The 12,859-nt window shown below is 42.5% G+C and overlaps 1 protein-coding gene across 3 annotated transcripts in view; it reads left to right on the plus strand.

The window, feature by feature from the left end:
* Positions 1 to 12,859, plus strand: part of FGF14 (fibroblast growth factor 14) — a 525,586-nt gene that overhangs the window by 361,391 nt on the left and 151,336 nt on the right. Inside the window, exon 1 of one of the 3 annotated variants that reach the window (XM_040991165.1) lies at positions 9,668 to 9,860. The exons of the other annotated variants lie outside the window; for them this stretch is intronic. Within the exon in view, the coding sequence (XP_040847099.1) occupies positions 9,668 to 9,860 (193 nt within the window). Of the gene's footprint in view, positions 1 to 9,667; positions 9,861 to 12,859 lie in introns of those variants that run through there. 3 annotated transcript variants of the gene reach the window in all.

A 12,859-nucleotide genomic window follows, 5' to 3' on the forward strand; every position in this document is an offset into this window, starting at 1 on the left:
GGGCTCTGTGAACGTCGAGTTAAACCCTGTGAAATTGATTTTAGGCTCAATTAGTGTTTCTTTCTGTTTTAATGATTTGTCTTATTGATTGAAAAGGCAAAGTGACTCCCTAACACACACACACACACACACACACAGAATCTTCCATCTTCTGGTTCATTCCTGCAAATGGCTATAATAAAGCTGGGGCAGCACCAGGCTGAAGCCAGGAACCCAATATTGCATTCTGGTCTGCATGGAGGTGGCAGACACCCAAGGGCTTGGGCCCAAGTCCAGTCCTTCCCAGTCACATCAACAGGTGAATCAGAAGCTGGGCAGTTGGGATTCAGACTGGTACCATATAGGTTATCATCAACAGAGAAACAGTGGCCTCCAATTTGTATTCTTTAATGAGCTACATTTTTGGTGTTAGGAAACTTACACTGTGGGAAAACTCTGGGAAATCAAAGATCTGTTTTCTGGGTTTTTTGTTTTTCAGTGCTTAGGTACAAGTAAAAATTAAACTCAGAAATAAGACATCGGTTTGTCATTATCTCCTAAATGCATGCATTTGAACTTTCAAACACACCAAGCAGATTACAGGATCAAAGTTACTGCAACTTTGTCAGAAGCCAAGCACTTGTAGTATTTAGATTTCTTGATATCCTACATGTTAAAGCAAGGATTGATCCCAGAGATGAGAGCGTCTCAGACTTGGCTTCAAAGGGAGGACTCTCAGCTTGGGAGATTTCTGGAGGATGATAGAACACAACCATCCCTGAAGGACTTGCAGACTTCCCCCCTAGTTTTATCTTCTCAGTCACTAAACTGTGTCATAAACAGAGCGGCAAATTTTCATATAAAAAGTGGAAAATGTCCAAAAGGCCTGAATGTTGGGATGGGAAGTCATATTTTTTGTGCCCAGACATTACAGGATAGAATGTGTGAGAAAATAGTGAACTCTGTGTATGGTAGACCTAGCTAAAGGGAAATCATAAGTAATACTAAAACTATTACGGAGTGAGGCAGTGTGCTGATGATACGGCAGGCAGCTGTGTTTTGCATAGTTCATTGCTGAGGGCAGATGGTATATTGCAGGAAAAAAGCAACTTGACCTGTAGGACCTGTTCTGCTTTCTAGTAGAAAAACTTGACAATAATTTAACAACTGTGGGGCTTAATTCTCTCTTCTAGCTGGAGATCATAACACTGACGTTACTAAGTCCAACAACTCCCCACACACTGTCATACAAATATTAGACGTTTTATAAATTAGGAGAAGCACAATCTTAATTCATATTAAATAAATATGACTGATTATACTCACATTTTTAATAATTTCTCACAAACCATTATCCATAAAAAATACCCTAAGTGAATTTGAGATAGTCAATATTCTTCAGGCAATAGTGCAAACGTGTTTCTAAGGCTTTGAACCGGGAGGCTGCAAGTCAGTGTTCTCTGGCAATCCCTGACTCTTCACAGTGCTGCCAGTTGCTGAGTCAGTGACACAAGTGCGTGCATGCAGATGCTTGGCATGAAGCATGCACGTGTTTGTAACTCTTTAATGTACAAATGCCTGGTGCAAACAAAACCATTCAGAGACCTTAATTCCTTCAGAGATGGCCATTCAAGTAATCCTGGACACAGATGATTATATTGTTAAGTATCTGATTGTAGCAGTTGTAAAAACAGTTTTTGCACTGAAATGATAAATGAGTGTATTTCAAATTACTTTGAGAATTTTGCAAGATGTTTTATCTGTTGAAATAGTCACTATTCTTTAAAACCCCAGTGATCTCTCACTAAAACTGGTACTATCATCTCCTGTGACTGATTCAGAGCTAGAAAAGGCAGTTCAGCTTTCCCAGCTCTGAAAAGAATGCATATTCACTTTAGCATAGAAGGCTGGGAAGCACTTTGAATATTTTCTCAACTTATTAGCCAGACTTAGAAAACATTAGACTTGTAAAACCAAACCATCTGCCAGTATCAATCTGGTATTCCTTCTATAGGGGAAAATATTCACAAGTTTTTAGTACCAATAGTTTCATTTTTTTCTTTATTGAGTCAAAATAGTAAGTAACAATAAAATTCCTTCCAGGTTTTTTAATAATTGAAAATCTGTTGCTGGCTAGAAATAAATATATCCAACAAAATTCATCACCACCAAAGTTATGGTATGTTAATGAACTTACTTTGTTCTTGAAAATGTAATTCAAAATATGCTAGCATTTATTTAGGTTATTTTTTTTTACTACATATCAATGACAAGGAGATACTAATAGTGACTGTATTTCCAGAAGTATCCCAAATATTTCCAAATAAGGCACATTTGTGTAACAAAGGATGAAAACAAATGCTAATATAACCTTTTTAGCCCTACTCAAGCTCATTCTAAGCTAGTTTGTGGAGAATAATGTTGGCTTCTCATATTTGATCCTTAATTTGGAATATATTTTTAAATGACACAAAGGAAGCCATGTGTCAAGATATAATAAACAGAAAACGTTTGTAGGATATTTATTTCACCCTATATACTACTTCAATTCAGAAAACCTGTTAGAAGACTTGAAGGACCAACAGCAAAAATATGTTTGAAATGCAGTATTCTAAAGTACTTAAAGTCTTTCTCCAAATCATTTGTTTCATCAAAATAGATGGTGCAATGGAACTAACAATGATAAAGCAGCCCTGCATGGACTGATATAATACACTGTGTGTGGTTTATCCATCATGGAAATGCATTTGAAATACCAATACCTCTAAAATTTTATGAATACTATAATCTAAGAAATTATGTTGTCTAGAAGAGCATATTTTTCTCGAGGTACCTAAGATGATGATGATTTTAAATTTATGTATTAGATATGATGAATTTGAGAAAGTTGAAATAGTGGCTGTGACAATATTGGAATGAAATGTGTTAGTATTTGGTGAAACATCCCAAGAGGTAGACTTATATATACATCTGGGTGTTCAAAACATGTCCTTTGATTTTTTATTTGAAGAAATAGAAACTCTTTAATTCTGCAGTAATATATGTGAAAATTTATCAATCTAAATTCAAGAATTTGTGCACAAGATAATCTGTACCATTGTAAAACTAAGAAAGCACTGGGAAAGTTCCTTTAGTGGTGGAACCACCAAAGGAAGGTTCTTATTTATATGCTTCCTTCCCCTCAAATTCCCTTAGCTTTATATTCATAAGTAATCCTAGTACATGTCTTCTGGTCTCCCAACACTGTGATGAATTGGAGCAAACTTTAAGTGGAGTGCATTGTCAGTTTGCAATCTAAATGCAAAGAGGAAAAGGATCAGTGTTGGGTTTATGGTTTGCATGCAGGAGGTGACTCACAAGGATCAGTAGTAAAGCTTTCTCTGATTTAATGGAATAAATCTCACATCCTCAGTAAGCCCAGCTGGAGTGCTTCAAAACTCAAACTACATATCACGTCAGGTTGAGCCTAAGCCACCAAGCACAGGCTAAATACTCTACATATCCCATTTGTGGAGTTGAGATTGTATGTAATCCAGACAGAATTTAGATACCTTCATACTTAAAAAGATCAAGTACTGTGGGATAATTCATCTTTGACAGACTATGCTAAGTCAGACTTTCTGTTTCTCTTATTTGGGATTTACTGTCTGTCTGTTTAGTCACCTGACTTTTAATTCTTTTTATAAATAAGCATTCACTGAACACATACCATGCCCAGCACCATTGAAAATGTGATAGCACATGAAGATTGACAAAACTTTCTACCCATATAGACTTATTTTAAAAGAGGAAAGCAGCTCAAATTGTACATAGAAATGTTACAAGTTTTATGGATTACATAGAGCTATAATGCAGAGAAACAAGAACGAATTACCTGTATATATAAATGGTTATTTTGTTTTATTTTAATTATTTTTTCCTAGAGGGAGGGAGAGAGAAAGGAAGAAAGATGAGGGTGCAGAGAGAGAGAGAGAGAAATTGATTGATTTCACTAGTCCAGTAATTCACTATCCAAATGTCCGCAACAATCTAGAGTGGGCCCAAGCTGAAGCTGACACATTCCAGGGCTATGTGTAGATGACAGAGACTCCGGGGTTGGCAATGGCAAAAACCCAGAACTGAGAGCTAAGGTAGGACATCAACCCAGACACTGTACTGGCAAATGGCTGCCTGAGTTGTCATTTTTAGTAGTTTCCTCAGTAATGTATGAGAAAAGAATTGAAAGAGATGAGAATCAGATGAAATAACAAATATAATGTCCTTCCGTATGAAAATGCCTAGTAGATCGGGGAACAGCAAGTGGTGAATGAGGAGATGCGGGAATGGAGATAATGTTAAGGAACCAGTGAAGGCAGGGGTGAGATAAATTATGGGCAACCTTGTAGGTTACTACTGACATGAAAGATTATAAACAGAATTGTGACACAATTTGATTTTCATCTTGAATCCTTTAGCCACAGTGATGTTGAGTTCATAGCAATAAGTGCAAGGACAAATTAAAGGAGACAATCAGCTTACTGTCTTGACTTCCAAAAGACGGCATTAGTTGATGGGTTCAGTCAGAATGCTGAGAATGCTCATATTTCAAATATATTTTGAGAGTAGAGTGAATAGTTGTTGTGTCTCTGTGCCTGGGGTATTAAAGAAAAGAAAAACTATTATAATGCTGAAGTTTTTGCCTGAGAAACAAAACTGGAGCTGCCATTTCCAGAGATGAAGAAGATGGAAAGAAAAACAAGTTGACAGGAGAAAGAACAGTGGTACAATTCGGTCTGCTTTTTTTTTTCTTTTGAAAAAACTAAACAGCTTTATCAGAGGGTAGTAATTACACATACATTAATCTGTGTGAAGTATGAGATACCAATTGCATAGATTTAGAGATATAAATCTATAAGTCTCTTCATTTCACAAGTATTGTTAATGAAAGTATTATGAATGTGTGTAGAAGCGATGACAGATTTGACATTAGTTGGAGGTGTTATTGGTGGGGTGGAAGGTGATAAGATTTTTCACAGAAAGCATCTGCACTTCCACATAGAAAGTAAGCTGCCGGAGGATGGAAACAAAGCCTTTATTTCTACTTGTCATTTAAAAATTTGTTGGATCACTTAGCATGTGGACACTATAGAAATGGTCACTGAAAAACATGACTGCCAAAGTAATGAAAATGAAGTGATTAAAACAACTATGATTTATTAAATTTATATTATAATCTTTAAGAATATGTAGAAAATGCATGCAAAGAATATGTATGTGTTTTAAACTGTTTTGCATCAAGATAAACATATTTAAATTCAGTTTTCCACAAATTTTCTTAAGTGGCAACATATGAGTCAGACCCTTCTCTCAGAGCTTCCCATATATGGCAACATTGAATTGTCAAAACAACTTTTTCTTTTATATTACAGAGAAGAAACAGATATTTATATAGGTTAGATTACTTACTCAATAACACATGATCAAGCTTATATTGGCTAACTGTAGTGAAGGTCTTTGCTTTTTATTTTCAGAAAGATTATGGGGAAAAGCATTATGAACTGTTTGTAGAAGAGAGAAATGTGCTTGTAGTGCTGGAGGGTCAATAGGACCATGGTATCCTCAGGAAATCTGGAAGCACAAAGAAGGGGTATACTAGTGACCCTAGCGCCCTCCCAATGAGCTGATATCTGCTGGGTACTATATGGTTCAGAAATAGTTGCCCATAAGTACTCATTATGCTTCCTAAGAGACACAGTTTATATTATCAGCATTAAATGCATGGGGAAATATGCTTACGGGGCTAAGTTTATAAATCTAGTCAACTAAAATTTGAATGTAATTTCATCAAAACTAGAAGTAATTCTTGCATTTCTGATTATGCAGTGTCATGTATTCATTAAAAGAGTGAGGAGATAGACACAGTAATATGGATGCAAATACAAGATAGATATTGATAAACCAAGAAGTTGACAAAAGAATCATAAGAATGAAATGAGTATTCCCTTTGTTGAACACTTAGGATGTGTCAAAGCCTGTTTTTAGGGTGTTTATGTTTATTTATCACATTTAATCTTGCAATAGTTGAAAAGGAAATTCTGTTCTCATCTCAATTTTAGGGCGGGGGAAATTGAGGCTGAAAAAACTAAAGCTGTTTATAGAGATCACTACAGAGCAAGGAAGCTGCAGACTCAAGCCATTAGTCAAGAGGGTTTGGAATCGAAGTTTTGGTTCCTAACAGATCATGCCTTTCGGGTACAGCTTGATTTGCGTGCCTCCTTTAAAGTTGACCTTGACATGAACAAGTCAGGGAGGTTCTGACAGGTGAGAAGTTTTCTCTGAGTCACCATGATGTCCGGGTTCACCAGCCCTCAGTCGGGTTTCACCCTCTTGTTCCATTCTCTTATCACAGCTTAAGACAGCAGATGGCTCTCTTGCATTTTCTTTCACTTACCTCTGTCTAAACAATCACAGAACCTTTGGGGGAAGTCAGAGGAAAGCTAAGGATTAAGCACAAGACCATGATTATCTCAAGGCTCGCCTGTCTCCAAGCTTCCTTAAAGCAGAAAACAACATACACTATCAAAGGGCGCCCGAGGCTCTCAAAATTTACCACCTGAACAGACTCCGTGGGACTTGGGAGTCCGCTGTTCAGGAGCTGCGCCAGGGCTCGAATGTATCAAGAAAGCTAAGTTGTCAAAAAACGAGAAGGTTTTGTGCTTCCCGTTTGGGCATTAGCAACATACCTTACGGAATGTAAGCTCTGAGGATTAATTTCCTTTCCATCTTGCGGGAGGGTAGTGGAGGAGCTGATAGTAGAAAATTGCTTTTAAAGGAGATGTTCCCCAAACCCTCACAGTCTGCAGAAAAGGGATGGGGGCGCTGGTTCCTGTCCATGGTGCTGAACCACAGCTCCTCCCAAGTTAGTCAATCCAAACATACCAGAAGACTGTTATATATATGGGGAAATATGCTTACAACAAGCTAGCTAATTTCTTTTCAAACCACTATGGTAGGCGCACAAGTCCAAAGGCTTAAAAGACCCTTGAAAACAACATGGGTATGTTGGTGAGCAGAATGGATTCAGGACTTCACCATACTTAACATTTTACTCTTTTGAAAAACTATCAGAAGCTTTGGCTAAAGCTGTTTGGTAGAATCACAATGAAATTCAGAAATTCCAACCTGCAACTCCAGACATGCTCAAACGGCCTTTCTTCAGAAGCAGACATTCTGTGTAGTGGCTACTAATGCAGAGGGACTTATTTCAGGGGCTCCACAAAAGCAAATACACTTTAATAGCCATGCTACTCAGCACATCCATCTCTATAGATGGGGTCTGTTGTTTTTGAAGCAGATGTATGGTTTCACAAGCATAAATACACACTTACTGAAGATGGAAGAACAAAGACAGGAAACAGTAGATCAAGGTAAATGGAGAGTAAAATGATGGGTCGATACACTTTCTTCACACTGTTTCATGGTGATTGGTGGTTGTGGATGTGGGGTAAAAAAAAAACATTATTATTCCTTTAATAATTTTGATTGTAGATGTAGTGTTTCCATGCTTCCATGGCAAAACAGGGAGAGTAAAACTTGTACAACATGTTGTTTGATCTTCAATGCGACAATCCACTGACCCAGAGCTGCACACTTCATCACATTGACTTAGTGTCCCTAAGGGAGACTTGTTAGTAAACATGGGGTAACACCTACTGAGGAGCAGCTGGGCAGTCATTGCTTCCATGCAGAGGTTGTGGGTGAGTGGTAGGGAGCAGAAGGCGGCCAGCCCCGCCCCAGGCAGCCCTTTGCTGCACTGTTCCCACTTGCCTTGTGGTGGGTCTTTGTGGTACTTCACTGCCTGTTCCTGAAACAAAAGGAAAGTATGTTTGGGTTCAGAATCGCTCCCAAGGCTTCCTGTGCAGCAAGCCTCCCCTCTCCAGAGTTCTACAAGTCTCCTGGTTACCCTCCTTCACATGGGAATGTGAGAAACCCAGAGTTTATATTCCTTTTTCTTTACTTTCCCATGATGATAAGCAAAACAGGGTGAACGGAAGGGGAAATCAAGCAGCCTGGAGCAGGATCTGCACTTGTTTGTGTCACCCTCACGTAGCCTAGAAACCACAGTGCTGTGTCCATCCATGCATGAAGGGTCTCTCTTGTAGCCTCTTTTTTCCTGAGTGCCTTCCATTCCTCTTCCACCTTTGTTTTCCTTGTTGAAAATAAAACATTTTCAGGGGGAGGAGGTGGCAGCTGTGATATTTGAATTTCAGACCCACTTCATAAGGTCCCTCACCTGACTTCACCACCCACAGACCCCCGAAAGACAGCTGTTCAGATTGGAGTCTTCTCAGTCCAGCTGTTTGCTGCTGTCTCTGGAAAAACGGTGACATACATCTCTCTCCTATTTCTGCCCAACTTCTCCACCAACCTCGCCCACTGTCTTCTATCCAGAGGCTGTTTGCAGCAGCTACTGTTACTGTCCTCTCCCCCAGTGTGGCGCGGGGAGATCCGCGAATGGGGTCTTGCCAGGCACATTGTGGTGTCTCTCCTTGGATCTTTCGCTCCCTTCAGCTCCGTGTTGCCATTGTAAAACAACAGACCTGCCCTTCCTGGCAACTGAAGGGAGAGTCCAGCAAGTTTGGGTGGACTAGAAGAGGAAGTGTAGAAGCACCTCCTGCCTCTTGTCTCAGGGCACACGCCCCTCTTCTGGGGTGGGGAGGCGCCAGTTCTGTAGGGTTGAGCCTAGGACGGGAATACCTCACTCTCCCACCACAGCTCACAGAGTTCTGTAGGTCTGGAGCCACAAAAAGAGCGATAAGCCCCAGCTGAGCCGCCAGAGCCTCGGGAGCCAGCGAGTTTCATCCAAGAAAACGTGTACTGATATTTCTTCAATTCCACCTGCTCCAGCACAGCCTGTTTAGCACCCCCGCCCCCTGCAATTCATTTTAGCCTTTCTTATGATGATGATCTTTTAATCACTATTATTTATACCCCCTTTTCCCTCTTCCTTTCTGAAGAGAGCCACAGGAGGGGACCACTGAGGTGGTGGAGGTGCAGTGGGTTGGGCACGGAGCGCTCTGATTACAGATCTCAGGGGAGACGACTGCTGTCTCCAGATGCTGATTTCCAAAGCACTTGACAATCACCGGCAGAAGCTGAGAGCGGGCGGCGGCAGCGGCTGCGGAGGCACCTGCCCGAGGGCAGCGCGAGCCCGGCGCTGAGTCCTGCTTTGCTCGTCCTGGACCCACAGACACGCTGAGACCCTGTCTGGACGTGCCCCTGCTGCCCGCGTCCAGACAGAGGCGACCTGCCCTACCTCCCGCCAGGGAGGCGGGCAGGGAAAAAAAGGCAGACCGAGTGGCGGTGGCGACCCCCGGAGGGCTCCGGCGACCCACAGCGCCTGCAGCTGCAATCCAGCTCTCCATTCAGACTCAGCCTGGCAGCACTGGCGGCGGCAGCCACGACCTCCAGCTTCCCAGCCTGGCCCCCTGCTCCCCGGAGCACCTGCGCGCCTGGTCCTGTGCTCAGCCTGCAGGGCGATGGGTCCTAGTCGGGACTGAACACCCCTTCCCCCCTTCTTAATCTCACTGGACCTTCCCTCTGGTTCCCCCTAGGGTGAGCCGCGGCCTGCGCCGCCCCTCCCCTCATCGGGGTCCCCAGCTCCCCTTCCTCTGCCCCTGGCTACCCAGAACCCACGGTCTTGGCCACCATGGCCGCAGCCATCGCCAGCGGCTTGATCCGCCAGAAGCGGCAGGCGCGGGAGCAGCACTGGGACCGGCCGTCGGCCAGCAGGAGGCGGAGCAGCCCCAGCAAGAACCGCGGGCTGTGCAACGGCAACCTGGTGGATATCTTCTCCAAAGTGCGCATCTTCGGCCTCAAGAAGCGCAGGTTGCGGCGCCAAGGTCTGTGAGGGTCCCTGTTGGGAGGCGCACCCACTTTACCTCCCAGCTCCCCGAAAGAGGCATCTTCCTGGGGCTGCCTCCTCCCTTCTCTACAGGCTCCTGTGTCTCTGCTTTCCAGGCACCCTCCCAGACTCCCCTTCTGAGCATGAGCGCCTGCCCTGGGCAACCTGTGGCCGCACACAAATCCATCTGACCTGGAGCCCGCAAGTTGGCCCGCTCCTGGGCCTAGGTCTTTCGCTGCCTGGCCTCCGGCAGGCTGGACAGTGAAAGCTGGGTTTGCTCCCAAAATCTTGGTTTCTCTGGTGGCCAGATGGGAAACCTGCCGGGTTCCAGCCACGCCGATGTAAAAGGGGTGCATGAGCTGAGGACTAGTTCAGTACAGACTCTCCGTGAAGCAGGTTACCAGCGCGCAACAGTGGGCTGTGAAAGAGTCCCCAGACCCCTGTAGGGTTAGAGAGGAGTCACTAGGATTCCACATCGGGAGGAAGCAGGGGTGCAAAAACCCTGAACATCCTGTGGGACCAAGAGTGTTTGCCGTTGTTGTAAGTTTTGTTTTGTTTCTGATAATCAACTAGTGCCAAACATAATCTTTGTCACTTCTCAAATGTTAGGGTGTAAGAAGGCACCACAGGGCAAAGGCGCAGGTGGCTCGGGTGCCAGCTTGGCCAGCCTTGTGGGGCATTTTAAGGGAGACGCGGGATTGCTTGCTTTTCCCAACCAAGTGGGCTTGGCAGGAAACAGTGAAGCACATATTTACGTTAATGGGAGTGTCTGTTTGCCCAGCACATTTTATTCGGGTGCCAGCTGTGTTTGTTTGAAGTACCCTGTGGTTCCAAAGCCTGGGAGAGAAGCATAAGCTGAGTGTGTGTGTGTATTCCCAGGTGAATGTGTGAGCATCCACACTGAGAATTTGCCACCCAAAATTTCATGCTGTTTTGGTGTGTTTTTGTAAGCTGTGATAACTACTGCAGGACAGTCATTGTCACAGGAAGGGAACGGATACATACATAACGTAAATGAGTGTAAGAGGAGGAGTCCCTTGCTGTAGAATAGTCAGTAATGTCTTCCAGACGAGTGTAAAGGCTATTAAGAAAAAGGGCTTTAATTCTCCACTTGAGCCTTGAGCCTTTTCCAGCGCGCCATTGTGTTGGCAGAAAGATTTGACAGTTTAAATCTTTGTTAGTGGACACAGGGAATGTCTAGATTGTTTGTTGATCTCCTTGTTTCATTGAACAGATTTTCTAACACAATTTTCACCAAGCAGGGCTGTGAGTTTGCAATTGAAAATAAAGACATGATCTTTTGCATAAACTGATTTTAGTACAGACAATGGTTAAAACTTCTTATATGTGGTATCTTTAAACATGTAACCCATGTGGCTTTTACAAATGTGGGCCATCAATGTTTTCTGTCACATTGGAGATCGAAAGAGGATGTGGCTTACACTGCGTGAATGTGAGGCTTCCCTCCAGCCTGGAAGGAAAGCTGAGTTCCCCAACAGTCCATTTCTCCATTTTCAACCCTGACTTTTCCCTTAAGATTCATGAGTTTAAAATGCTATGCATGCCTCAATGATCTGTAAGAGAAGCATGCTTGGGATCACTTCTGCTACATTATTTTTGGTTGAAAATTTTAAAATAGGTTAGAATAAAATTTCAACACAGTGTTTTTTCTCTGAATTGCATTTATAAAGCATTTTCGTCCTTTAGTAAAAAGAGACTAGTTCTTGAGTAGCAGAGAAAAAAATTAATTTGCTAGTATTAGTAATTTTAAACCAAACAAGTGTGAAAACTTTATATTATATAAATTATACATTGACGTTTCAAAATATGATTCTATATTACATATAACTATGTGTTAATTATTTCCTGTCTGAGAGAATGCTAAAAAATCTCTGTATTTTTCTTAGTCTTTGCACAGCAATTGTTCCCAGGAAATTTCCAACATTTGACTTGTTAACATAAAAAGGCAGACTTGAAGTGTGATATTTTTATGTATCTTTGTATTTTGAACCATTAACCTGACAATTGGTTATTGATTTCTTAAAATGTGGTTGCATCTGCTGCCAGTATTCCATGTAGAAGTTCAGGTGAAGTTCCTAACAACATGAGATAGGAGGTCATTGCAAATGGAAAAGGAACAAATTAATAAAAGACCATGTAATTCAGGGTCCCATGGATTAGGAAAGGCCTGTCGTGCAGCACCGTGGTGGTGAGGGTGGCCGGGGGTGCGGGCGATTGAATTGGACGGAGGGCTGAGGGACAACCTCTCAGGGACCTGCAGGATGAGAGCTGAGGGGCATGCAGAGGCTTCACCTCTAGGTGGAGAGAGAGCAGTGTTTCTAAAGCTATCCGGGTGGGAAATGGAGATTTTTCAGACCCCAGGTTCACATGCCTGCTAACAGTCAGGGGGAGGTTCACGTCTTGTGTGAGGGAGGGCAATACACATTTTCTTCAATGTAGGTTTATTCTTCTGCTCACTGTTCCATGAAGCAGTAGTCTGTTTAACGTAAAGTCCATCGGATGGATATTCAACCCCCCACTTTTCCACCCCTTCACTCTTACAGGGCATGCCAGTTGACCTGCTTTTACTGTGGGTGAAGCTGGCAAGGTGGCTGATGGAGCTGGGGATGGTGGCCACCAGTTCTAACCTAATTTCCACATTCATCTAGCTCCAGAGAGTCAAGTACAGTCCAGCATCCCCCATGTGTGTGCAGCCCCTATTCCAATATTCTCCCTACTTCTATTTCCACCTGTTGAAATGGTCCCATTTTTGAAAGATCTAAGAAAATAGAGATGTCTCTCATTGCATGAAGTTAAAAATAATTCCCCTGTGGCATTTTACACCCCATTGTTGTTGTTGTTTATCCCTGACAACTCACTTGGTCGTAATGAAGAAGTCAAGTCTGCATTTTAGTCCCAGGCTCTTTACCATTGCCCCTGAATTGGAATGAAATGAGGAAAGTCAACAGATACAATGCTTAAAAATCTGTGTACCAA

The sequence above is a fragment of the Ochotona curzoniae genome, unplaced genomic scaffold (assembly GCF_017591425.1).
Source record: "Ochotona curzoniae isolate NIBS_2020 unplaced genomic scaffold, NIBS_Ocur_1.0 contig_64, whole genome shotgun sequence".
In the NCBI taxonomy this organism is placed as follows: Eukaryota; Metazoa; Chordata; class Mammalia; order Lagomorpha; family Ochotonidae; genus Ochotona; species Ochotona curzoniae.